The 27,612-nt window shown below is 50.0% G+C and overlaps 1 protein-coding gene across 1 annotated transcript in view; it reads left to right on the top strand.

The window, feature by feature from the left end:
- Csmd1 (CUB and Sushi multiple domains 1) overlaps positions 1-27,612 on the top strand; it is a 1,139,207-nt gene that overhangs the window by 794,524 nt on the left and 317,071 nt on the right. Inside the window, exons 13-14 of the mRNA XM_077792480.1 lie at positions 25,612-25,794; positions 27,143-27,469. Of these exons, the coding sequence (XP_077648606.1) occupies positions 25,612-25,794; positions 27,143-27,469 (510 nt within the window). The remainder of the gene's footprint in view (positions 1-25,611; positions 25,795-27,142; positions 27,470-27,612) is intronic.

Raw genomic sequence — 27,612 nt, 5'->3', positions numbered from 1 at the left:
GAGAAAGGGAGGGAGGATGGAGAGAGGAGAGAGGGAGGGAGGATGGAGAGAGGAGAGAGGGAGGATGGAGAGAGGAGAGAGAGGGAGGGAGGATGGACAGAGGAGAGAGGGAGGGAGGATGGAGAGAGGAGAGAGGGAGGAATGGAGGAGAGAGGAGAGAGGGAGGGAGGATGGAGAGAGGAGAGAGGGAGGAATGGAGGAGAGAGGAGAGAGGGAGGGAGGATGGAGAGAGTAGAGAGAGGGAGGGAGGATGGACAGAGGAGAGAGGGAGGGAGGATGGAGAGAGGAGAGAGAGGGAGGATGGAGAGAGGAGAGAGAGGGAGGATGGAGAGAGTAGAGAGAGGGAGGGAGGATGGAGAGAGGAGAGAGGGAGGGAGGATGGAGAGAGGAGAGAGGGAGGGAGGATGGACAGAGGAGAGAGGGAGGGAGGATGGAGAGAGGAGAGAGGGAGGAATGGAGGAGAGAGGAGAGAGGGAGGGAGGATGGAGAGAGGAGAGAGGGAGGAATGGAGGAGAGAGGAGAGAGGGAGGGAGGATGGAGAGAGTAGAGAGAGGGAGGGAGGATGGACAGAGGAGAGAGGGAGGGAGGATGGAGAGAGGAGAGAGAGGGAGGATGGAGAGAGGAGAGAGAGGGAGGATGGAGAGAGTAGAGAGAGGGAGGGAGGATGGAGAGAGGAGAGAGGGAGGGAGGATGGAGAGAGGAGAGAGGGAGGGAGGATGGACAGAGGAGAGAGGGAGGGAGGATGGAGAGAGGAGAGAGGGAGGAATGGAGGAGAGAGGAGAGAGGGAGGGAGGATGGAGAGAGGAGAGAGGGAGGATGGAGAGAGGAGAGAGGGAGGGAGGATGGAGAGAGGAGAGAGGGAGGGAGGAAAGAGGGAGGAGGGAGGGAGGGAAGAGGGAGGAGAGAAGGAAGGAAGGGAAAGGAGAGAATGAGGGAGGGAGGGAGGAGAGAAGTGGGGAGGGGAGGGGAGAGAAGTGGGCAGGAGGGGGGGAGAGGGAGACTGGGCGCTTTGGAGCGGAGGAGGGCTGTAATTACACTGAGGTTCAGGACTTAGAAGGAAGTATTTCTCTCTCCATGTTTAAGGCTCACAGACTTTGAAATGTTTGTACAGAAACGCTGTCAAAAGCACACCGCCTGTCTGGGAATGCTGATTTTAAAATATGAACTTATGTGGAACAGGCAAAGGTTGAAGTCACAGATTTCTTTAAAACACTCTAAAGAAACTAGAAAGCCCCTGCCACACACCCGGTGATTGACAGGGGATTATGGAAGCCTATTAGGCTTCCCTCCCTGGGGGGCAGGAAGGACTGTGGGGAGTAGCTGCCTCCTAGGGAGCTCAAAGTGGGGCTGGGGGACCAGGGGGGATTTGGAGAAGCAGAGAAGCAGCTACCTGCTCTGGAAATAGCTGTAGGTCCACACAGGTCACACACAGTGAGCCTTGTCACTTTCTTCATCGTTTTCCTAAAATGCCATCATATTTTATCAAAATACGACTTTCTGACCTCCTAAACTACTGATGAAACCCCTTTCTTAGATTATCACTCTTTTGAAACGAAATTACTATGAAACTATTTTTTAAGTAATTTTTTTTAAATATACCCACATCTACAAATGAATGCCCTGGGCCATTTGGTCACTGTGACTCTTTATTTACTGATCCTGTGCACTCTTCCATGATGTAGTGCCTGTGCTCTGCATGTGTTTAGTTGTCATGCTCGCAGATGCGTCAAGCACACACTTCACAGGGACAATGGGGGGCAGGAAAGGAGTCCATTTTAAAAGTGATCATTAACTTTCAATGGTAAGAGGACACAGCAGCCTCCAGGCTCCTAACAATTCCCACTTCTGCACCTGTGCCCAGGGGCTTGGCAGGAACTCTCTGTGAGAGCCACCTCTGAGTCCCCATGGTGTAATGTTTATCTCCATCATTTGAGAACCGTGGGGGATGGGCACCCAGCCACGTGATGTGTCCCTGGAGCTTTCTGTCTTGCATTGCACACACTTCCCATGCCACCAAGCTGCCCGAAAAGCAAGCGTACTTCCTGAGGAAGGTTTCCACCATTCTCCCTCCCGCATCCCTCCCAGGGCTCTTCACTATTGACTCCTAGGTTAAGAGAAGGGAAGTTCTACCCCACATTCTACCAAGTCACTTCTCTGGAGCTGGGTTAGTTGGTAATTACCAACTGGTTTCTAAAGTTCCTTTCTCGACCATGTCACTGCATTATATTTTTCAGAAAAGACAACCAAAGAATTTAACAGAAAATGGGATCCACCATTTTACATATGATTTTGTACCATCTATATAATCGTGTAAGGTCTGGCACAGTTAAGCATCTGCTTCTGCATACAAAGTCCCTCCGCAGCATCTTTGCAGTTAATGAGAGACTGCTCCAATGTGTCAGCTGGTGCTTTGTCTCACCCTAGGAGTGCTGGTAGACAGATCCAGTTATGTGCTGTGGAAAATCTATTTCTCCAATATTAACGACGAAGAGGAAGAAGCTAGAAAAGTCATTGAAGAAACCATTATTGCAGACAGAGCAAAAATCAAGTGAGAGATTGGTTTCACTGTAAGTTCAGCAAGCTTTGGGTTGTATTCTACCCGAAACACAGAGATGGAGACTAACAAACAGGCTCCTGGGTTGCTTATGGGTGGGAATGAGGCAGGCCAGTAAAACAAAGTGACGTGACATATAATTTTAGCTCTCATACTAGGGACAGGGACACTACTTCAGAATCTCTCCAGAGACCTCCTGAAGGAAGGTGTTGAGGAGGGACAAGGTGCAGCAGGTTCAATAAGAGTTTCAAAACTAGGAGCAACAAGCTGACTCCCAGGTACAGAAAAGGTGCTCTGCTGACACGCTCAACACATGTGCAATTTTGCCAACAGCACTAATGGAATCTGAAGGTGGCACCTTGTAGAAACTGCCTACTGGAGGTCTCCAAGTGCCTTACTTGGAAGGATGAGGGGCAGCCAGTGCACAGGAGGCTGGCGGCTCCTCTGTGCTCCTGGGCAAGAGGTGGGAGGTGTCAGGAGCCACCGTGCTGGGGTCTGAGGAAGCCTGGACTCTGGGTTCTCTCTCCCCTGGAGCTGCCCTGCCTTGCCATCAGCCCTCATCTGCATCATCCCAGCAGGGCTCCTGATCCCCTGAGGACTAGCACAAGGATGGCCAGCTGAGGGCTGCGAAAATGGAGGGCAGAGTCAGGACCCTACCATCTGCACGCTTTCCAGGCAGGTCCCTGCTGTGCCCAACTTGTTATCCAATGTCCTTCAACTACAACTCTCACATCTGTAAATGGGCTCAAGGACAGAACCTGTCTGCATTTACAAGTGCAGTGACCTGAGATGAGAGAAGAATGGAAACTCCTGAGCATATCCATTCAATGGACTTTAGTTAAAGACTCAATGTGCCAGGCACTCTGCACACAAAATACCAGCATCAAAAATAAGAAACAGCCAGGCAGAGACAGTGACTGTGAAAACTTAAAATCCATGTGACCTTCATGGAGTGACCCACGCACTTGTCAGTAGATAGTAGGCAACTCTTAAGGAGGACCTACCAGTACTAATATTGGAAACAGAGCTGTAACAGCACGGTGTTTATAGTAGCTCTTCCTAGAGCTCCATGGAAGGCAGCATTGAGGGCACATGAGATAAGTTGATCCCCAATATCTATACTTGTTTGTGTATATGTACCTCTATAAACCCACACACAGATAGCAAGGTGTGTGTGTAAATGTGTGGAAGTGTATATTTAGCACTGAGAATTTACTTCTTTCCTCCTCTTCTATAATTTAAGTTGTGTATGCGCGTGAGCACATGCACACACACACACACACACACACACACACATACACACACAGTTACCAGTCAACAGAATCAGCTCTCAGCTGAGATGGTCGGGGTGCCAGCCCCCACAGTGTGGTTCTCTGCACAGCCTGTGTGACTGGACTTGCAGCTCCTTGCTGTGGGTATACTTTGGAGGCATTGTGGTGGATGCTGCTGAGGCAAGATACAATTTATAAAACATAAATAATACCCAACATACTGAGAATTTCATGCTGAAAATATCTATTTTAGCAACTTCATTGAAGTGTATTTTTTTTGCACAGTAAACTGCACATGTTCACAAATGTGAGATTTGATGAATTTTGACAGATGCATACGCTTGTATCCACTACTTCCATCTTTTCAGACCCCAGAGTTCCTTTCTGTGTCCTTGCCCTGGTTGAGACTTTTCAGAACATAGTCCCATGATCATCTGTGACGCGTCTTGGTTGACACATCTGCTTCCATTCCTTGGGTCATTACCTCAACATGGAATGCTCTCCTCATATTGTAGGTACATATTTAACTTTTGAAGAAGTCACCAAATTTGCCTCCCAAAATGGTTTTAGCAGGGGTTTGGGGGTGAAGCTCAGTGGTAGAGCATACCTGGGAGACCTGCATTCCATTCCCAGTACCACCAGAAAAATCAGGAGAATGTACCTGGATGCAGCACTTCATCTTCCCACCAGCCCTGAGTTCCTAGCAGCATTTAGCAAGGTCATTCTGCTGAAGCTGAGCCTTTCTGGTACGGGTACATATGAAACCTTTGTTGTCCGCCATTTGAATTCAAATGCCTTCTTTGGAGCTATATTTCTGGTGCACACTGTGGAGGGATTCAACAGGTGGACTTGTTTACCATCTGGCCAGGTCTCTAAAGGGGCTCCCTGGAGATCCCTGCTGTGCCCCACACCTGCACCAGCCCCCGGAGGTGCCTCTCCAGCCCTCACCAAGGGAAGCTGCACCAAGCCCATATGTGGCTCTGAGCCTGGTTGTCTTGGAAGTCCCCCTCTCTGGGAAAGGTAGCATTCAAGGAAAGTCATCACCCTGAGTATCCTTTTTAGGCCCCCTACCACTTAACAGAAGTTGGAATTTTAAAACATGATAATTAAAAACCTACTTAATTTCAAATTTTAGGTGCTGAAAGAGTAAGACTGGATTTCTGTGAAATCCAGGGATAGGAAATGGGAGATGGAGCAAACCGGATCATACAGTTGAAGAGCCCTGCTAGGTTCTTCATGAGCTGAGGCTTCATGTCACTTTCAAGCTTCAAAACTCGCTTCCCTATTGCTGCAGGTGTCTTGGAGGGCGCTGGTTTCTGTGTGACCTACCAGGTGGCTTAGTGCAGAGTATTCTGTCACAGCAGGACAGAGGCCCCTCTGACCTGCTGACCTCCTGAGCAAGGCAGCATTCCCAGAGGGCAGGGGGTCTTGTCCCTTTTCCAAACTTGACTAAGTAGCTGATTATTGGCCTCAGTAAATCAATTACATTTCCATGAAATTAAAAAAAAAACTTTATTGAAAAGTTAAATGTAGTTAACAGAAGTTTAATGAAAACCATTTTGCAAAATGTCACTCTGCATGGTATTTATGAAGCATGGTTTCATGAACTGTTCCGTATCTAACAGATCTGAAATGTGACGACTTGGTGAAAAGTAAGACAATCTGCATGTTGGAAAGTCAGCTGATATTAAGTAGTTCTTTTACTTTCATCTCTACTAAACTTTTTTTACCATTTGGCTAAGGAAATCTTCACTAAATGTTCCAAAAATAGATCTGCGGGGACGACGGAAGGTTTAAATATTGCCATCATGCCTGAACCCCGAGGACTATTGCTAGTTACTGGTGAAGAAGAAACTGGCTCTTCTCGTTACTAGGAATTTTGACCTTAAAAAGATTGGGACCATGTTTTCATGTCCAGGGACTCCAATTGTGCTTCTTGTTTATTTGTGGCATTTTAAGGTTTGGGGTAGAGTGGGGTGGCCTTAAGGTCTCAAACAGAATAAAGTCTGACTATTTCTGGATGTGTTTTAGCCTGCTCCATCTAACTCACCCCAGCTGCCCTGTATCCGGCCCACACTGCCGTCAGCCCAAAGCCAGTGCAGGCCTTTGACCCAGTGTCTTCTCATCTTGAAAATAGGAAGTCCACAGGTTTTATTCAATGTTAATTATAGTGTCTTGCCTTGAAACCAGAGACAGAAACAGAAGCATCTGTGACTGTCTGTTGTCATCATGTGCCCTGGGTCTAGCGAGAGCCACTTCAGAGGACATGGGAGGCTGGAGATGTGGCAAGCAATTGACCAGAAGAGTCAGGTGGCCAGGCCAGTTTCCTCATCTTTTAATTGATTTGAAAAGTAGTAGTCCTAACCGAAAGAGGAAGTTAGAGAAGTCAGTCTCTTGTAAGTCAAAGGGCTGTTGTCAAGTATTTACGCCTCTGGTGTTAGTTGCATGCTGTTTGGGACAGAATGGAGTGACTTCGTGTGTTCAAGTGCTGGTGGTGAGAAATCCTTTGACTTGTGCAGCTGAAGGGGCAGGATTCCTGGGGCAGCGGGAGCCTCAGAAATCCAGGCGAAATCTGGAACAGGAGAGGTGTGAGCTTTCACAGATGCAGTAAACACCTCCTTTACAGGCACTGTTACTTAAAGGCAAACAGTACAGGTAAGAAAACAGGTTTCAAAACAGCTCCAGGCCGAGTTCAGTCCACGAGATCGGCTGCCTTGCTTTTGCAGCTCCTGGGGTGACACATTGCCTTGCTGACTTCTCTGTCATGTGTGCTTGGCTCAGGGGACACAGTTCTCATTGCCATGCGAGTCCTCTTGGTCTAGCAGGGAGTCTCTGTGACCACATGGCTCAGCCACCAGGGGCCTCCGACATGACCACCCACTCTATCTTCATGGTCAGTTCTGTCCTAACAGACCACGGGACCCAGCCTGTGTCACATGAGCATGGAGCAGGTGCTTGTTTCTATCTTGGTCCAACTGCTGTCTTCTGGAAGGAAGGAGGAGCCAGGATGGGGACCAGGACAGTTGTTCCGAGGTGTTGTATGGAGGGCAGAGTGTGTCGGAGCACTTCCAGCACAGCTCTGGGCCACAGATCTCCAGCTGCCAGCAGCTGCCATAGCCATTCTCAGTGCCTGTGCGGCCCAGGCTTTGCTGAGCAGGTGGTCACCACCCTCCACACTCAGGGGGTAGGCTTCATGACAGTTCTCTGCCACCCGGCTCCTTTCAAGCTGGTGACCTGTCTTTTCAATACCCATGGTTCCTGGCTACCCACAGGGGACAGGCTCCAAGACCCTGGTGCCATTTACACAGCTGTTCAAGTCCCTGTATAAATTGGCGCAGTGTTTGCACTTAACCCTGCACATCCTCCTGCAGACTCTCGCTCCCCTGCAGACACCTCTACAATAACTAGCAGAAGGCGATTTCCAGGAGAATATTCGGGCTGCTCAGAGGATAGTGCATTCATGTCTTTCCTAATAATTTTGATGTACAGCCAGTTGAGTTCACAGGTGCAGAACCCTTGGGCATCGAGGGCCAACCTGCACCCGCCTTGTTTTCTGAGGATTGTGAACCTTCCTAGGGCAGTGGTAAAGAAGCCAGGGCATGGCATGGCACAGCACAGCCATGGATTAGCAGCTCTGGGCCCAAGGTGTGCCACTGGGCGTCTCAGAGTGGTCCTCATAGTTCACCATGCGTAATAGCGGGAACTCAGGAAGGCGCAGGAGCACCTCTTGACTACGCTTTGCTCCATGTTACCTAAGACATCACACCGTCACGTCCAAGCGACCAGGCCCCACAGCTCTGGTGTGTGCCACTCTGGTGATATCAGCGCACTTGGTGGGAAGCAGGGTGCCGCGTAGCCCACGACTCACGTCTCCAGACTTCCTCATCAAACCACCTTTGGCACAAGTAGATGAAACCGGTGAGCCTAGAAGCCGGGCTCCCAATCAGGAGAACGCTGTCCTCTGAGAGCTACCCAGGCTTCAGTATTCTGTGACAGTGGCACCAGGGGACCAGACAGCTGGGACAGTGGGCGCTGGCTGTGCGACGATGTTGTCCTCAGCCACAGGCCATGAGTACAGTGGTGCCACCGAGGGTGGAGGTGGAGCTGCCATCTCCTGTCCCTCCAGTTGCATGCCCTGCCTGTGCTTGTACTGTCCACACACCCTGCCGCTGTGCAGCTGCTGCCCTGGGGTGAGCTCACGTGGTGCTGTGAGGTTTGCAGCCAGGAGCAAGAGGTGGCCACACTGCCCAGTGTGTAGCGGGGTGCCGGCTAGCCTGGCCTGACTGCCTCTTTGATGTCCACATAATGACAATGTCGCCTAATGACACATTTCTCAGAACGTGGCCCTACCGTTAAGTGACACATGACTCCATGTAACACTCAAAGAAATGGACCACGAATAGGAAGAAATAGATGTGTGAGGACTGTCCACCCAGACGACAGATCATGACGTAGCCTTGTTGCCGCATACCCTTTGGAAACTGTCATTCCTTCTCTGTCTTCTGATGGCTTCGTGGAGTTGAGTTTGACGGTTACCTTGGAACTTAAAGTACCGTAAGCAGCCCCCATTGCAAGAATCGCAGAGGGACTTCTGATACTTGTGAAAAGATTTTTTCAGTGAAGTTATTTTTTGAAAACAGTAGAAAAACAAGTTCTGAACATTTTCCCTACATCCAGCCTTCTGGAACCTTCCTTCAAAGTTAACCCGTCTCATTTTCCAACCCCATAAACAACCCAGATGATTATTTGAGCACACCGATGGCCAGAACTGGGGCTCTGGGGGAGGCTGAGCAGTGGAACGTGGCTCAGCCCACAGGACTTCAGATTGTCTTCCAGCCGAGAGGCAGCCAAGGCCAGAACACCAAGCAGGGCCCCGAGACAGGGAGCATCCCAGGTGACAACTGGCCGGTAGTTTGACCAGGTATCCTGAGAAGGGTGGAGCACAGCTGGAAGACAGGAGCCACTCTGATAATCAAGTAGCATCTGCAATGAAGGGGTCTGGGCTTTCGTCTTGGCCACACAGGACAGAGTCCAAGTGCTAAGTGTTTCCCTGAGCGGGTTGATTACCGCAGGCGCGACACGGTGGTTTTACAGCGAGGACTCTTCATTGTTTTGTGTGAGTAGAATCGTGGGGTGCTTTGTAGGGCACAGAAGGATGCTCCTTTCTTCTTAATCCAACCTGTCTGTGTGCATTTTGACTTGCACACAGTCTCCTGCTCCCACCCTCTCTGACTCCCCCAGGGAGCATGTAAATGGGAGCTTCCTCCTATGGCCAAACCTCCTCCTGGGGACTTCCAGTCCTTGGGTCCAGTTTCTTAAAGATCAGTTCGTACACCATTGACTCTGTGTTTTCCTCTAGAGTTGGCCTTTAAATAGCTTATTATTAGCTTAATTATTTAAAACATTTGCCTACCAATTCCATAAAATCGTAAACTTATAATTTTCATTTTTACCATACCGAAAATCGGCATGGAACCAGCCAAATTAAATTCTACCGTTTTCAAATACTGCAGTAGAATGCCTACACCACAATAAAACCTAGCATTTGCTTTAGTGTCATTTTTGTAATATGTCCTGGCGGTTAAGAGAAGCAGCGAAGAGAGCTCTGAGTAGGGAATATTGGTCTTTCTAATGCAATATCAAAATCCGATGGTCAGAGACCTGGATGGGAGGAAACAGGGCTAGTCCTGGTGGCTCTCGCCATGGAAACATTTACTTACAGATTGGTGCCCTTGTGTGCCCGGTAGAGTCTTGGAAGAATCTCAGTGCATTCTCATCATGCTGACAGTACCTGTCCAAGGTCCTGACCCTCCAGCCCAAGCTGACCAGGAGTCATTGAAAGTGTGGCCAAAACACCGAGAGACAAAGGAAAGTTGCAGAAAGAGTTCAGAACTAGTGGACAGAGTTGCTGTCCACCCTACACCCATCCCCTAGTGTTGACGTCTTGCATAGCTGGGTTGCGTGGTGTTCCCCTGTGCCTTGTCCCCTACTGTTGGCACCTTGCATTGCTAGGGCACCTGGGGTCCAGCCTGTGCCCATCCCCCCTGCCGTTGGCATCTTGCATGGCTGGAGCATGTGCTGTGCACCCCACACCCTGCCCCCTGCCCTTGGTGGCCCACAATGGCCCCCCACATTGCTAGGGTCATGGGTCCAGCCTACAGTGATGGGGTACATTTGCCTCAACTTGGAGGAGTCTTAACCGAAGGTCGTACTTTACTCGCCTTCTGTACCTTTTATCAACTGTCCCCTTTCTGTCCTAGGACCCCCTCCAGTTCTCCCCAGCTCTCTGGTGGGCTGCGACTGTTTTCCTGCAGTCCGTGGCGTGTGGTGGCCTTGGGAGTGTGAAGAGCTCTGGTCAGAGCTGAGTAGCAGGCTCTTCATGTGGGTTGTCGGAGCTTTTCCTCGTGCTTGGCCAGGGCTTGTGTTCTTTCAAAGGGTGCACAGAGCAGTTGCCTTCTAGTGACCCTTGGTAACTCCTGCGGGGACTCGGCTGGGAGATCCTCAGGGCGAGTGGCTCGCTAACTCACAAGGACAAGTCGTCAATACCCAGACACCTTCTGTACCTTTTATCAACTGTCCCCTTTCTGTCCTAGGACCCCCTCCAGTTCTCCCCAGCTCTCTGGTGGGCTGCGACTGTTTTCCTGCAGTCCGTGGCGTGTGGTGGCCTTGGGAGTGTGAAGAGCTCTGGTCAGAGCTGAGTAGCAGGCTCTTCATGTGGGTTGTCGGAGCTTTTCCTCGTGCTTGGCCAGGGCTTGTGTTCTTTCAAAGGGTGCACAGAGCAGTTGCCTTCTAGTGACCCTTGGTAACTCCTGCGGGGACTCGGCTGGGAGATCCTCAGGGCGAGTGGCTCGCTAACTCACAAGGACAAGTCGTCAATACCCAGACACGTAGAGCTTAGCCACACCAGGCACCGCGTGAGCCTTCCTCCTTTGGTCTTCGTCAGCACAAAGGACCTGCTGTCCTTCACACCTGGGAGCAGATACGGTGGTCACCCAGCTGAGGGTCACAGAGCCTGCGTGGCTTTGCTGAGATGCGAGTCCTCCTTCTGAGCACGTGTTCTCCTCCCGAGAACATGGTCTAGAAGTCGTAGGAAAACACAAGCTAATTTGTGGCAGATTTTACGGGTGAAGGTGATTTTTCACAATGAATTTGTATATACAGGAATATTTTTTCTTTTCTTTTTCTCGAAGTGTTAGCTATTTGACATTTTATCACTCCTCTTGAAAATTGGGGTCATGAGTGTTTGAAGGGGTCTGCTAGACGTGAGGGTTTGCAGCTGCGTGAATCTGTTAGCTTGAATGTCTTCCCTGCAACATACAAACACAAGTACATGGACAACATAACATGTATGTTTGGAGACAGAGACGTGTGTGTTTTTTATCACTTAAAGTTAGAATTCTAGAGTAGCCAGTGCTGTCTCCCTCTTCATAATGAGGGCTCACTGGTGACCAGGACCTTCAACTTCCATTTCCATCTTGGACACGGCAATGCAGGTGGTTCTGTGTTAAGGGGTCACAGTGCACATGAACTTGAGGTCACACGGAGGGGCTGGGTCAGTACAGGCTGTCAGCCTGACAGGCCCCTCGGGAGGTGAGCCCCCGGTGCTCCGAGAGGAAGCACATGCTGGGCAGAAAGCCAATGCTCTGATGATCTACGGCCCACAGAGTGGCCCGGCTCCGGCATGGTGAGAGTCTTCCTCAGGCTCCCTATGTCCTTGTGGTCCTGAGCAACTAGACCACCAGCGTCAGAGCTTTGAATATCTGTGTGCCTTGAGGACAGTGTCACAGTGTGGAGACTTTTCACTACTGAATTTCTGCTGATTTATTCCAGAATACAAACCTGTGAGACGTACACCTTTCACTTATCCTGTGGTGCTCTTTGTTACTAGCATGGCCCTTGTGTTCTACTGTGTCATTGAAAAACTTCTCTAACATTGAAAAAGAAAGACCATATTGTTGGTCTTAGTCAGCGCCTTTGCCACTGTGACCAAAAGACCAGACAAGAACAATTTTTAGAGGAGGAAAGTTTATTTGGCTCATGGCTTCTCAGTCCATAGACGGCCAACTCCCTTGCTCTGGGCTCAGGGTGAGGAAGAGCATCGTGGCAGAAGAGTGTGGGGAAGGAAAGCAGCTCAGAATGTGGCCACCAGGAAGCAGAGAGAGCTTCACTCACCAGGGACAAGATAGAAAGCACAAAGTCACACCCTCATGACCTGTGTCCTCTAGCCCCACACTACCTGCTTACTGTCACCACCCACTCAACCCATTCAAGTGACAACCCACTGATTCAGTCAAGGATCTCATGACCCGATCATTCCACGTCTATACTTTCTTACCTTGTCCCACATGGGAGCTTTAGACTACACCTCATATCTGTGTCTCTCCTCCTGCCTCTAAGGAAGCCTGGCGCGTATGTCTGGGATCCCTGCGTCTAACCACCAGTCTGTAAATGCACTGAGGCTGCCCATGACTTTTGGCTTATTTCTCTACATGGTTGAAGGATCCGTGGAAAGCCTCCGTTCCAGGATGTTGGAGGTTCTGCCAGGCCAGATCCTCTTGGTCAAATCTGAACTGCTCAAAGCAGTCCTCTTCAATCCCCATCAGATCACAGATCAGCAGGGAAATCAGGGAACTGGGCCCACTAACTGTGTCCTCGCCGTGTGGCTGATCAGCACCTTGAGTCACACTGTAGCTCTCACAGCAAGAGCTCTCTGAGGCCCAATCACTCACTTTCCTCGCTGCGCCCCAACAGCATTCTGAGTTCCAACAGCTCTTGTAACTTACCTGGACAGTGTTAAAATTGAGTTAGAAAATTAATATGCTCCCAGTTTCTATAAGACAAGAAAGGCAGGAGACAAGGGGCTCCCTCCTGTGGGCCCACCATCCTGAGCCTCCAGATCCAACACTCTTCAGACAAAAAGGTGGGGAAAGCAGCACAGTCACAATTCTTGGCTCAGCTCAGCTTGCCTTCACCTGTAAAGTGTCTCCTCTTTGGTTTTAGTGAGACAAAGCACATTTATATGAAAAGCAAATGCAGTATGTGACGCACGCAGCAGAACTTCCCCGGAACACATCCATGAGCAGGATTGCACATGCTCCTTCCAGGGTTACATTTCTGATCAGGATGTGAAGGGAAAACAAGGAACGAGAGACAGTAAATGAGAAATGGAAGACGGAGACCAGACAGATAGATAGGAGAGTTTACTTTTCACAGTTGACCATAAAGGCCATCCCTCTACAGGAGAGAGAGGCAAAACAGGCTTGGTATCTGGGGCTCAGGACCAAGCTTGGGTTCTGGGACTCAGGAACGGGCTTGGGTTCTGGGGCTCAGGAATGGGCTTGGGTTCTGGGACTCAGGAACAGGCTTGGGTTCTGGGACTCAGGAACGGGCTTGGGTTCTGGGGCTCAGGAATGGGCTTGGGTTCTGGGACTCAGGAACGGGCTTGGGTTCTGGGACTCAGGAACGGGCTTGGGTTCTGGGACTCAGGAACGGGCTTGGGTTCTGGGACTCTGGGGGAGGATCAGGAATCAGAGCTGGTGGGTCCTAAAGCAGGAGGTCAGAGGTTGGGCTGTATGAGGGAGTGTGAACCTTTCTCAGAAACGCCCTTGGGTGGGAAAGTGAAAATATTTTCTTAAAATGGCGGCTGTCACTAAAGATGGCCATCCAGATGCTAAGCAAGGACCTTATAGGATGGACAAGGAGATAGTCACGGGAGGCTTTGCTTCTTTCCAAGAGCGCCACCAGGCTGTGTGCAGGTGGCTTTCAGAAATGCCCGGGGCAGGCCCATGTCCTGAGAGTACAGAAGGGTCCAGGTGCTTCCCCACAGGACAGGGTGCGGATTGGCGTTCCTGGGAGTCAATCTCGCTTCCTAACGCTGATGAAAGGAAATTGATTCTCCTAGAGGTTTCCAAGTCAAAGCTCTGGAGACAGGAGAACTAACCTGGTAGCAGGTGAGATCCACAAGGTGCAGGAGAACTCTGGCCCCAGCTGTTCCTTCAGCCAGGAGCAGAAGCACAGGCTGACCCTGGCCTTGTCTCCCTAGTGCCCACCACCCAGGGCAACGACAGAAGCCAGACACCTGCTGTCTGTCCAGTTCTGTGTGGGTTTTAAACCCTAAACCTAGACAACAGTCAGGTAGGGAGAGGGTGGACATGGCAGCCACACCCCTTGCTGTGTCAGAGGTAAGGGCTGCGCACGCCATCTCTGCTGGACCAGCCAGGAGAGCGAAGGCCCGTGCTGGCCTGTGCCGGAAAGCAGCTTTGCACTTCTAAAATGGACACGTGCTTAAGACTTTTATTAATAAATAAAACACTATTTTCATTTCCCATCAATCACTTGTATATTTTTCAATTCGTCCATATCTTTGTCTGGGACTAGGAATTAAAAATACCCCATCAAATACCCCAGAATATGTTCAAATATGCACGTAAATATAACTTCTATTTTCTCATAAAATGCATTATTGTTATTTTGATACAAAATCATTTCATCCTCTTAGATAATAAAATAAATCCTTTTTGAAGTGCAGAACCCCCCCTGTGTGGAGCCTAAGTCAGGTGGGGCTGGTCTGTGCTGCATGAGTGGGAGAGGGTGCCCAGGCCAGGTGTGGATGAGGAGCCGCGTGGCTTGCCTCCAAACAGCAGAGGCCTGGGGCTGGGAGGGGACGGTCAGGCGTACAGAATTCCAGTTAGTGGGATAACTGAAAGGGTGGGTGGTACAACATGGTGACGACAGTGAGTAGCAATGTGTTGAGATCCTGAAAACTGCAGAGAGTAGATTTTGTGTTCTCAGGGCAAAACAATGAAAATTATAATGCACTTGTTAATTAGCTCTAAGCGGTCACTCCTCTCCCCGAGCTATACACATTTCAAACTATCATGTTTGCATAAAAAATATATAGTTCTAATTTTAATTAAAAACAAAAATGTGGATTACATTAAAGTATCATGAATTGAAAATATAATAGAACTAAAGGTTTTAAAGAGTGCCTACTGTGTGCTGACATTTGAGTAGGTGCCGTGGGTATAACAGTCACCAAAATGGCCCTCCAGGAGCCAGAGCAGCAGAGAAAAATGAAGATAATGCAGGGTGAAAAGTCTCACAGTGGGGAGGAGAGTGGCTGCCCCAGCCCGGGGCTGCCCTAGTCAGAGTGTCAGCGGCATGCAGGGAGCTTCTGCGACAGGGAGGGACCCAGTGTCCAGAGAGAGTGTGACTGCGGAGGAGGAGGACTCCTGGGTGCCCAGAGCAGGTGCAGCTGCTGCAGGGGAGGAGGGGGAAGGGCGTGTCGGACATCCCTGGCCAGACCACGCAGGGCTCCTGAATCACTGGAGGAGCCTGGCCTGAAGGCAAGGTGGGCAGCGGGGTCACCTGCCTTGTTCAGGGACTGGCTGCAAGTAGCATGGAGGAGGGCTGGGCGGGAGACCGGAGAGCACTCAGGCAGTCACCGTGAAGATGGAGGGTGGATGAGACCTGGCGAGGAGCCTGTGGGGATTTGGGAACATATTATAAAACTAGACTGGCTTTCTGGGGTGGTGTATTCTGGGGAAAAGAAAGGTGGGTGACAAGGTCCATGGTGCACTGTGTGAGCTTTTTGAAATGGTCCTAAAGCAATACTGAAGTAGAATGTATTAATTACAGGAAAGCCAAGTTGGATGGCTCATGTGTTTGTAGCTAGGTTCTACTCCAAGATGTCATAGAAATATAAAAAGGGAAAAATACTGACCATTGTCTAATCCCATTATGTTTTTTTATTAAATAAATTGCTGAGGATTTTAGAGTGGGTGGGAGCCCAACTGCTGAGAGAAACTTTCACAGGTGCAGACAGTGATTAAAGAAGTGGTGGCATTTCCTGTATGTCAAAGCAGGAGGGAGCTTGCGGGAACTCTCAGATACTTCTCCTGTCCCTGGGAAATACACGGTAATGTGAAGAGCGGGGAAGAAATGGTGCGTGGCTTCAGGGAAGGCTGTGGGAAATAAGCTGAGCCTTGAAGTGCACTGTGGGTGTGTTGGTGCTCTGTGCTCTATGACAACAGACACTCCTGACCTGCAGCGGGCTACATCCTCGCAGCTGCACCCCAAGTTGAAAGTCCTGTAACTCAGAAGTGCATTTGATTCTCTAGTAAACCCTGGTAAACTCAGAAAAGTGCAAGCCGCTCCCCGAGGGTCCAGATGCTCTTGACTTAACAACAAGGTCGGTCTCTGTGAAACCCTGAGAGGAGGGGCCCTCTGAGTCGGGGACCAGGTCCACTGATGTGACTTTCTTCAAAGGCCTTCAGTAGGAAAGCTCATCACAAAGCACATCCTTTCAAATCCAAAGACCAGAGCCCACTTCTGATCAAAGACACAGAGGTGGCATTTCTGTGTGCACCACTCATCTCTGAACTCACCCAGCTAATGGGAAAAAGGAGAAAAGCGGGAGAGGAGTGAGGTTTCCTACTTTGACAGGCCTGGGGAGCACCGTACCCTGCAGGAGCAGTGTGGACTGAGGGTGGGCTCACTCAGAGGAAGGATCGGGCAGGCAGGAGCACCCGCCTCTCCACAGGAGTCCGTGTGCAGAGGACATGGCAAGACCACTCTTCAGAGCCAGAGGTGGGGCAGAATGAGGAGGGCCAGGAGGCACCCAGGTATAGAACAGGGCCACAACAGGGAAGTCCCAGCAGGAAGTGCTGTCCCCGCGAGCAGCTTGCTTTGGAGTGGCCCACTTTGGGTGTAATGAATGGAAGGCAGTTCTGTCTCCATGGCATAGCAAGCCTGCGTGCTCCCGGGCCCCACGGGGAGGTGGGCCGCCTTCAGCTGGCTCAGCATGGCCAGGAGAGGAGGAGAAGTTTATTTGGGGGCTCACGGTTTCAGAGGTCTCGGTTCATGGACAGCTGTCTCCATACCTCAGGGCTTGAGGTGAGGCAGAATCTTGGCAGAAGACTCCACTCACCAGATATAAACTATGTACCCCAAAGCCACACCTCCAATGCCTGCCTCTTCAACCCACACCCCACCTGCCTCCAGTCACCACCCGGCTAATCCCTGATGGGATTAATCCACTGATTGGGTTAAGACTCTCACAACCCCATCATTTGTCCTCTGAACCATCTTGCATTGTCTCACACGTGAGCTTTTGGGGGACACCACATCTAAGCTGTAACATGTGGTGAGGCCACCATGCTCTGGGGACAGCTCAGGAAGAGTGGAGGCTGCTAAGTCCTACACCCTGCTCTCTGCAAAATGGAGACCCAGAAAAGCTGGTGGCTTAATTAAGGAAGCCCAAGGCCTGAAAATCAGTAGCCTCAGCATCCAAGCTCTGGAGAAGACAGATGTCCTTGGTCAAGGAGAGCGAGGGAATCCCTCCTTCCTCCTCTCATTTTCTCTATTCTGGTCCTCTGTGGATTGGACGATCAGCCTTAGCCCAGTCACCTTGACAGATGCAGTTAGTCACTGTGTCACAATGTGGGAAGAGTAAAGATGAACCGGTTTCCCAGAATGACATGCTGCTGACACCGGAAAAGGCTGTTTCCCTTTGAGAGACTCAAAAATAATATTTCACTGAAATGTAAGTAATATTTTCAATGGGACTTTTAGGACACATTTATCCATTGACTCTTCCTTTCAATTACTGTACCACATGCCAGTGACCATTCCGAAGTGGTTGGTTGGACAGCATGTGGGGGTCAGGCTACATGAAGGGATGGCCTGGTCCGGATGCAGGACTCGAAGTGGGAGGGAGGCTGGCTCTCTGCACACAGGAGACCTGCCAGCACCTGTAAGTTTTACCTTCTGCTCCATCCCACGTCGTAGTCTGCTGGGCTGCCACACCTAGGGTCTCCTTCTGCGTGCCTTACACACTCTCAGGTCTCAAGAGCCAGGTGTCAGCAGGGTGAGCATCTCCCGGGTCCCCCGGGCCTAGACAGGCCACTGTCCCACCGTGTCCTGGGAGGACACAGTCGGATTGGGCCAGGGCCCACACGGAAGGCCTCCTTCTAACTGGATCAGCACTCGAGGCCCCGTTTCACATGCTGTCACATCTTAGGTCTCTGACATCGGAGCACTAGTGGCCAGAGTCCAGCGGGCCAAGTGTTAATGACTATGGACTAGCCACTGAGAGCTGCGTTCCCAAGGAAGCACTTGGCGTACAGATACCCTGTCCTGTCGATTCAGGGCAGAGCGTGCGCCAGGACAGAATGGTGCTTTATAAGGAGGGGCTAAATGAGCACATGTAGGTGACAGCCCTGCAGAGGTGACCTGATGAAGCCCCGAGGGCAGAGCCAGGCTCTTTTCCAGAAGTAATTTGGGGATCTGGTGCCCAAATGTCGGGCCTGATTGTGGAGCCTAGTTGAAGAACTTAGTCATGCACGACTAAATGCTGACTTCAATCACAAACTACTCTTAACAGATAAGCTCAGGATGTTCATCTTAGCAGACACCACACGAGATTTCCTTTAGCGTACTGGTGGATGGTGCTTATGAACACATTTAGTAGAGGAAGCAGACATGAAAACCTATCAGAGTAAACACATAGTACTTAGTAAAGTCCAACCAACATGTAAGAGTAAACAGGAAGTCTGCAGCTTAATAAGCAAACAATACCTGCCTTGTTCCCAAAAGCAAGCACGCCATCTCTCCTGGGGAACGAGAAGCACAGGTGCCTGTCCTCAGGAGGTGCCAGGGGTTCTGTGGGTCCAGCTGCCTGGCTCCAGAGGCTGAGGGACACTGCCCCCGTGCTGGGCAGGACTTGAGTGTGTCTCCAAGGCTGAGAGGGCACTGAGCCGGGCTGACCAACATGGAAACCCACTTAGACACAGCTGATTTCTCCGTGGGGAAAGAGAGAAGATGGCAGGTGGTCATGTATTCAAACTCTTCTCCAGTGTCTAAAATTAAATTGTTTTTCTTCCTGCAATGTGCACCTCCTTCTCTTCTCTGTCCTGACACCCACAAGTGCCCTCAAACCGTGAAAATAAAATCCCTCAAAGTTAACAAGTTAAATAGAACCCGGATGCTGTCCCTGAGCCCATCATGAGGGATCTTGGGACTAGTCCAGTTTTATGGCAGAGTTAAAAAGTATAAAGAAGTAACCATGTTCTGTTGGTGACAATCCCTAGTTTGTTTGCTAAGTTGATATTTTATCTACCTATGTCAGATTTGCCCTAGTTCTTGTGATATGTTTTGTCTAAAATAGCATTTCCCTTTATTCATAATTAGTTAATTCCCAACTCATTCTGAGAAGAATTTTTTAAAAATTCTATTTTATTTCCAAAAAAACTGAGAATAGAGTAAAATATCTAAGCATTGTACTGAAAGTCAATGCCAAGGGCATCACGGTGGTTCTGTGTTTGGAAGATCCGTTTATTTTCATTGACATGGTGTTTTGGGTGGGCATTGAAGTCCAGTTTTAGTCTCTCTAACATTTTGGCGCAGACATGGTGTCTGTACAGAGAGACATGCTATATTCACAGTGACTCTGGTATAGTAGACGCTGACAGGTCAGGGTAGATACGGGAGCTCTGCTCTCTGCTCAATTTTACTGTGACCCTAGACAATCCCAGAAGAAATGGCCATTTAGATGACATTCACAAAAAATAGAGATACTGTCACCCTCCTTGTTTCCCCCCGGTCTCTGCAGAGCTCCGATACTGCCTTTCCAGGATCCTCAAGGGCAGAAGGACCGGGAAAGGCCTTTGTAGGCAAAGCTATCTCAACAGAGGCCCCTGGAGGAGCCTCTGGAAGGGTGGTTTTTTCTTTTTTCTTTTCTTTTCTTTTCTTTTCTTTTCTTTTCTTTTCTTTTCTTTTCTTTTCTTTTCTTTTCTTTTCTTTTCTTTCTTTCTTTCTTTCTTTCTTTCTTTCTTTCTTTCTTTCTTTTTTTCTTTCTTTCTTTCTTTCTTCCTTTCTTGCTTTCTTTCTTGCTTTCTTTCTTTCTTTATTTTGGAATGTTGGGGATCCAGCCCAAGGCCTTCCCCACACTAGGCACTTGCTCTACCACTGATCTGCATCCCTCAACACGGTTATGAAACTAGAGCAAAGCAAACACACACAGCTTGGAGAGGAAGCATAGATGCCCATTTCTAAGCAGAAGGGTCCTGTTTGAAGGCCAAGGCCTTTATGATCCCAGCCGTGAGGTTCTGGGAAAGGTGTAACTAGGAGAGTAGGGAGTCACAGGAGTGTCAGTGGTCACCCAGGGCTGCAGGCGGGGGCAGGGGGGATCCAATGGACACAGAGGGTTTTTAGGGTAGCAGGACAGCCCGACTGAGGACAGAATGTCGGATCCACATCACGCATCTCTCCCGTCAGACGACACTGGCCCCCATCTGTGCTCGGGAAGTTCTGATGCAACTTTCCACGCCTCCTGCAGTCACGCTTCTTGGTGTCTCCCCCAGAGGCCAGGAAACTCAGGTCTGCACAGGAACCTACCCGAGGCTGTTTACACAGCTGTTAGTGTGGATCTGAGGTGTCCCTCAAAAGCTGCATGTGACAGTGCCAGGACACTCAGAGTAAAATGATAGATGTGAGAGTGACCCACTGAGAACTTTAACCCTCTGACAGGGATGAACGGGGTGGTCACTGTGGGCAGGCTGGGTGTGGTGGAGGAGGTGGGTCCCTGGGGACGGGCCTTTGGGGTTTGTATTTTGACCCTGGTGGGCAGAGCTCTGTCCACTTCCTGACTGCAATGTCCTCCCACCACGATGTTCTTCCGCACCTTGGGCCCAGAGCATCGCAGCCGCCTGTCTATGAACTGAGACCTCTGAAACCATGAGCCAAATAAACTTTTTCTTTTCTAAAATTGTTCTTTTCCAATCTCCTGGTCACAGTGGTGGAAAAGTCACCTGGAACAGCAGCTTTATTCATAACTGCCAAAATTTGGAGGCAACCAAGATGTGAAGGCAATAGGCGATGGATAAGTCCACTCTAGTCTGTCCAACTGCGGGACTTGGCACTAAAAAAATGCTCTCTCCAGCCACGAAAGACACAGAGGAAACTTAGGTGCATATTGCAAATGAAAGAAGCCAATCCCAAAAGGCCACTCACCCCAGGACACTCGGGAAAAGGCGGAGCTGTGGAGTCAGAGATGAGCGGGAGCCAGGGTTGGGGGCGGCAGGGACGAGTAGGCAGGGCAGAGGGGCTTTGGAGGGCTGCAGAGCTCCTCTGCATGATGCTGCCGTGGTTGATATAAGTCATTGTACATCTGTCCAAACTTGCAGAATGTCCACCTCCAGGAGCCACCTAATGGGAACTGTGGGCTCTGGGTGACCGTGGTGTGTCCCTGTGCCCGGCTCATCCAATGTTACAAAGACGCTGACAGGTCAGGGAATTGAGCTCTGCTCTCTGCTCAATTTTACTGTGAACCTAAGACAATCCCAAAAGAATATAGCTAAAAAAAGGGCATTCCAGCAAAATAAATATCCAAGAAATTAAATAAATGAAGAAGCATTTAAAACCTGCTCAACTGCCTGTGGGGGACCTGGACTGTGGGCCCAGTGGGTCCTCTGTGGCAGGAGACTGCAGCAGGGACCACAGGATGGGGAGTGAGCCGGCTGGGCTCCTGGCTGGCCCCCTGTGTCCTGGGATTTCCCTCAGCTCCCAGCTCTGCAAGGGAGACCCATGCTCTTATTTGCTTATAGGCCTCTATGCCCTTTGACTAGCAGCCAAATGCAATTCTGATACCTATAGGAAATAAAATTGAGGATTTTTAGTGACATGTTTACTGTGACCTATAAAAAAGGGAATTGCTTAGCTTATGAGATTACTTAGCTGTTTTGTACTAGTATAATTTATGGTGTATTTATTGCACAGTTTGAAAAATCTAATCATTCCTACGTGATTATTTTTGAGTAGGAATGGATAATAAATTCACTTTGGTGTCTCCTTTTACACATAAATCTTTGCTTTAGTCCAAATTAGGCACAGTAATTGGGAAATCACTGAGGCCTCCTCGGATACTGCACTCATCATGCGTCTCACATTTGCTGCTAGAGGTCAGCCAACAGTCTCAGTTCTTATTGTTATTGTTTCTCTTTCTTAAGAAGTTGCTCTCCACAAAGATTCCTGTCCCGGTGCGTACATAGTCTGGGTAAAGATGGGTTTCTTGGGGGAATGGGGTGAATTCTGCTCCTTGCCATCACAGTGGCCACAAAAGCCTCATGAGCCTGTCTCTGGTGGCCCAGTCAGAGGGCCCCTTCCAGGCTGCCCTGGTCAGCATGCACCTGCTCCTCTCCTCTTCCCCATCGGCTCCCCAGTTGGTCCCGCTAGGCTGGCAGCTCTCTCCTTCCTCTTCCCAGTCACATTCTTCCAAGTGTGGCCTGGTGGCTGGTTTGGGGGACACTGCACAGGTAGACCCTGACCACTGATGGGCTGGGGGAGCCTGGGTGATCCTGGGGTGCAGGTGAGACAGGAGCCCACTGACTGGGCCCTGCGGAGCTGGCGGGAGGAGCCTGTTGAACCTGCTGAGATGAACGCACCGCCTTGTTTTAGAATGCACCGTGGATCTCCCACTGCCACAGTCTCAGCCATCAGGAAAGAGAAACACAGTTCATGGAATCTTGAAAATGCTCAGCTGTTTCATTCTGTGCCCGCAGCGCTCCGCGGACTGGCTCACGTTTCTGACTGCCCTGACCTGCCAGTCGATAGCAGGGCCTTTCATTTTTTTTTTAAATTGTTTCCTATGAATTCAGGAGGCCAGTGATGCTGGTGTTGGTTAAGGGGATGGAAGTAGATATTGAAAACAAGAAGAATGAGTCCTGAGCACTTCATCAATGAGCAGGAGTCCAAGCACCCGCTGACCTCTGCAGATTGCCCGGCTGGTCCCTGAGGCTGGGTGCCTTCTCTGGGGCTGCCCTGGAGGGCTGCTCATGGAAGCTGAGCCCTGCTGAGTGTGCGTGTGACTGCTGTCTCCGAAGGCACTGGCTCCTGGAGGTCAGGCATCCTGGGCTGGACAGGAGCAATGTGAATGTTCAGGGTGGCTCTTCCTTAGCCTTGTGGTATCAACAGGAGCAGATCAAAAGTGGGGGCTGATTTGAATGGAATTCTGTTTCATGGGTCTAGATTTGACAAATTTTCTGCAGTTTCTTATAGTTATCTTAATATTTTAACAGCGTTTCTCAGAGCTGTGCCTCGTGAATTCCCCTTGGTGACCCAGTGGCCTGGGCCCTCTGTGTCTCCTAGCACTCATTCCAAGTGACCTGTTCCATTCTGGGAACATTGATTCCCTCCAGAAAGACCACGTGAGGGTACAGGAGGCAGGGATTGGCCTTGCAGACTCGACTTCAAGCCACCATCTACGTGTGTCCTAAACTGTGCCAGTGTAACAAGATGCTCAGGAACAGGAAGAGAATAGGGAATTTATTCCTGTATTATATAAGCATTTGTAGGCATAGAATAAAATATCAAATAAAAATAAAATTCATTAGAGATGAATGTTAAATCACATGTCATTCTACTAAAAGTACTTTTAAAGTATTCAGAAATAAATATTTCATAAAATTTATCCCGTAATCCCAGCTACTCAAAAGGATCCCAATTTCCAGGCCACCAAGGGCAATATAGTGAGACCCTCTCTCAAAATGAAACAGAACAGGTCTGGAGATGTAGCTTGGTAGAGCACCGTGGATTTCATCCCTAATACGAAACAAAACAAAACAACAACAAGAAAACCCTGAAGTGGTGTCAGAGGTTCTAACCTGAGGGCCATACCACCCTCAGGGGAAATTTTGAAATCTGTATATTTTGTCATCACTGTTTGGGACAATAGTAGCACTTTGTGTATAAGGAAAGCTGTCCCAACAACCCCTCCCAAACAAAGCGTCACAGGCACAGACATGGGATCCTCTCACTCGTGTGTGACTGAAGGCACAAGCTACGTGGAACCTCCACCCAGGGCCCTCTGCCTGTACCGTGTGGCAGTGGCTGGCCTGGGTGTGCCTGGCAGATGCCGGTCTGTGCCAGGATTCAGGGTGAGGAGCAGGGCACCTTTGGTGGCAAGTAGCTAAATGCAAGGTCAGCAAGAGACGCAGAGAGGCCCTCCTCTGCAGCCGCATGGTTGTCAAACACAGCCTGTTATTTCTGAAAGCTCTTTGGAGTTCCTGCACTTAAGAGAGTAAATGACGTCAGCAAAAACTGCCACAGTTCATTTCATTATTAGAAGAAATTGTGGCTGGGCACGGTGGCACACGCCTGTACTCCCAGCGGCTTGAGAGGCTGAGAGAGGAAGACCCAAGTCAGCCTCAGCAACGGTGAGGCGCTAAGCAACTCAGTGAGACCCTGTCTCTAAATAAAATATGAAATAGGGCTAGGGATGGGGCTCAGTGGCCGGGTGCCCCCGAGTTCAGTGCCTGGTACCAAAAGAAGAAGAAGAAGAAATTGTGGGCTGGGCATCAGAGATAAAACAACAACAACAAAAAGGCCCGAGGTTTGGGGGAGACAGCCAAGGCAGCAGTGTGACACAGCAGAAGGGAGGGGCCAGAGGGCACGTCACATGTGACACCATGGAGGGAGGCCTTGACACAGACAGCCACTCACAGGGTCTCTGGTCCAGTCTGGCCATGACCACACCAGTCCCACGCAAAATGTCCTCGCCAGCTCTTAAGTGTCCCACTGCCTCTCAACACCATTATGTTGGGGGTCACAGTTCATCGTGCGTCTGGAAGGACAAACAGTGGCCATTGCTAATAAAGCAGAAATTTGAATTTGCTGCTGGCTTCTCTAAGCCCTTGCAGAATTTGAGAAAAATCAATAGATAATCAAACAAATGCTCATATGAATGAATGAATGAGGTGATGGATAAATAAGTAAATAGATCTAAACACCTAAAAAAGGATTAAAACAGAGACCCCGATGGATGGCGTTCTCCTGGAGTATGGCTCTCCTGGGGACATGCTGGCTCTGGGGGGACTCAGTCCTGTCCTGCCTCTGCTCGAACCTCCCCACAGGGTGGCCTACCTGCCACCCTGGCCCACATCACTTAGCACAGGCAGGGAGCTGCCCAGGAAGCCCCTCCAGGGGGCCTGGCCTCTCCCTCAGGGCATCTGCGCTTCCTCTGTCTCCCCCCTGCCCAGCCCTCTGGGCTCCTTCAGGAGGGAACCTGGTTAGCACCGCATGCTCTGTTTAATTCTTGATGGCCCTGGTGAGAGCAAGGGCCGTCCTGCTCACCCACCACCCCGTCACCTAGCAGAGGACCTGACACGCAGCTGGCTCTCAAAAGCACTGTGGCGGGACTGAGTAAGGCGCACGTCTTGGCCAGCGTGTCCCAGGTCTTGGCCAGCATGTCCGAGGTCCTGGCCAGGGTGTGAAACGTGGCCCATGTTCCATGGCAGCTGTGTGTTGATGAAAAGCGGTTTCATTCTGTGCACTTTGTTATCTGAAGACCATAAATTTACTCTTCCTGCTTCACAAATGAATTCTGACGTCCATTTCAGGAAAAGTGTCAAATTGATCACATTGATCTGAATATTCAGGAAGGGAAGAGTACTCGTGTTTGCAGTGTTAATAGTGAAAAGCCTGAGGATGAGGCCCACATGAGTGGTCACGTTCTAGTGCAGACGGAGGCTGGAGGTGCCCCCAAGATGCACCTATTAATTTCAGCACATCTGTGTGGCCTGGGTGTCTTATAGGAAGGACAGTCACTTTCCTACCTTCCTGTCCCAGGCAACTTGCAACTTCTTCGTGTTCTGCGATTGTTGGATGAATTGCGTGTCTTTCTGAAATCATTTATGAAAATGAAGTTTAGATGAGCAAATAGAAGCCTGCACTTGGGAGTTCACAGTGTTTGTTGTGTAATGTTAATGGTCTGTCTGTTTCTCCCACTTTCAGAAATTGAAAAGGGCGGCTGTGGCGACCCTGGCATCCCCGCCTACGGGAAGCGGGTGGGCAGCAGCTTTCTGCACGGAGACACGCTCACCTTTGAATGCCAGGCGGCCTTCGAGCTGGTGGGCGAGAGGGTCATCACCTGCCAGCAGAACAACCAGTGGTCAGGCAACAAGCCCAGCTGTGTGTGTGAGTTCCTGTCCTGCAAGGGCCCAGGGCAGAGCACGGGAGGAGAGACCCTGGGGAGGCAGATGCCCAAGGGGTGTTCCCAGACACCAGCTTTCTGCTGTCCCTGTTAAAACAAGATCTGCTGCCAGAAGAAGTGCAACTGAGCTCTTTCTACCCCAAGGGATCGAACATACTACTGTTGCCCTCGAGAGCCCCTGATAGGTGCCAAGTCAGGCTGAGTGGCAGCAATGGAGACTCTATGACCTAGTGATTGTGGTAGCCAACTTTTCAAGGCTGTGACAAAACACCTGAGACAATCAACTTAGGGAGGAAAGACAGTTTCAGAGGTTTTAGTCCAAGGTTAGCTGGCTTCATTACTGTGGAGGCAAGGTTTGACATTGTGGTGGTGGGAGGCGGTGGTGGTGAAGGGTATCCATCTCATGACAGCCAGGAGGCAGAGAGAGAGAAAGAGAGGAGGGACCCAGAGACAAAATAAATCCTCCCCGTCATGAGTCCAGAACCCACCTCCTCCAAAACGAGGTCCCACCTCCACTGTGCCACCAGCTGGGGACCACACCTTCAGCACCTGAGCCTGTTGGGACATTTCAGACCCAAACCACAGTAGTATGTTGTGCAGCCTTGGGCACTAGTGGGTGGCTGTTGGGAGCATGGTGCTACAGGAGGCTCGGCCCTCTTCCTGTGTGCACAGCGTGGAAGCAGCAGCAGGGGCCTCACGGCCACTTAGAAGGTTGACTTAATTGACAAGTGAACATGGCCATGGCTGGAAGTGTGTGTGGAATCATGTGGAGAAAAGCAAGGCTTATGGCAGCCTCTGCCACCCAAACAGAAACAGGGGCTCAGATTTGTGTGAAGCACACGTTCTTCAGGTATCCAGAGGAGTTCCATGTTGCCCAACGACAGCACAGTTTGATTTTCTCATTACTTATTGTTAATCTTTGCCCACAACCAACAAAAGAATTAGATAAACAACTGGAAAAAAATGCACCTTAAAAGAAAATAAATAAGTAAAAAGTTATCACAGAAGAGCAGACCCAATTGCTCCTCTGGCACCTATGACTAATGCTGTTCCTCTGGAGGCAGAAAGTCTGAATTAGAAATCACAATATCTAGCACACATTTCTAACCAACTCAGTGGGATCATGTTTATTTTAGAGCCTCTGCGGAATTAGGCAAAGTCCCTGGCTGTGCTGTGTAAGGTAACGAGACAGGTTGTTTGGGAAAGAGAAACGCTGTGCTCCAGGACAACTGGTCTCACCGCAGCCAGCCATTGTGGCCACCTGCAGGGGTGGGCCAAGGGCAGTTCTTGGGTCATGCCACACTGTTTGAAAATATATTCCTGTCTCCGCAGTTTCATGTTTCTTCAACTTCACGGCATCATCCGGGATCATCCTTTCCCCAAATTACCCAGAGGAATATGGCAACAACATGAACTGTGTTTGGCTGATTATATCTGAGCCGGGAAGCAGAATCCACCTCATCTTCAATGATTTTGACGTGGAGCCTCAGTTTGACTTTCTGGCAGTCAAAGATGATGGGATTTCTGATATAACTGTCCTTGGTACTTTCTCTGGCAATGAGGTGCCCGCTCAGCTGGCCAGCAGTGGGCACATAGTGCGCCTGGAATTCCAGTCGGACCACTCCACCACCGGCAGAGGGTTCAACATCACGTACACCAGTAAGTGAGCTCCTGGCCACGTTTTGATCACACACACTGAAGGTCTCTGAAGCTATGTGATCATTATCAAGGCACTAAGAGTAGCAAAATGACATAACGCTGTTCTGATATTTAGATCAGTCTCTGGGTCACCCCATCGCAGG

The sequence above is a fragment of the Urocitellus parryii genome, chromosome 14 (genome assembly GCF_045843805.1).
Source record: "Urocitellus parryii isolate mUroPar1 chromosome 14, mUroPar1.hap1, whole genome shotgun sequence".
Lineage (NCBI taxonomy): Eukaryota > Metazoa > Chordata > Mammalia > Rodentia > Sciuridae > Urocitellus > Urocitellus parryii.
The sequence above is the reverse complement of the archived record's forward strand: the minus strand, read 5'-3'. Positions and strand labels throughout refer to the sequence as shown.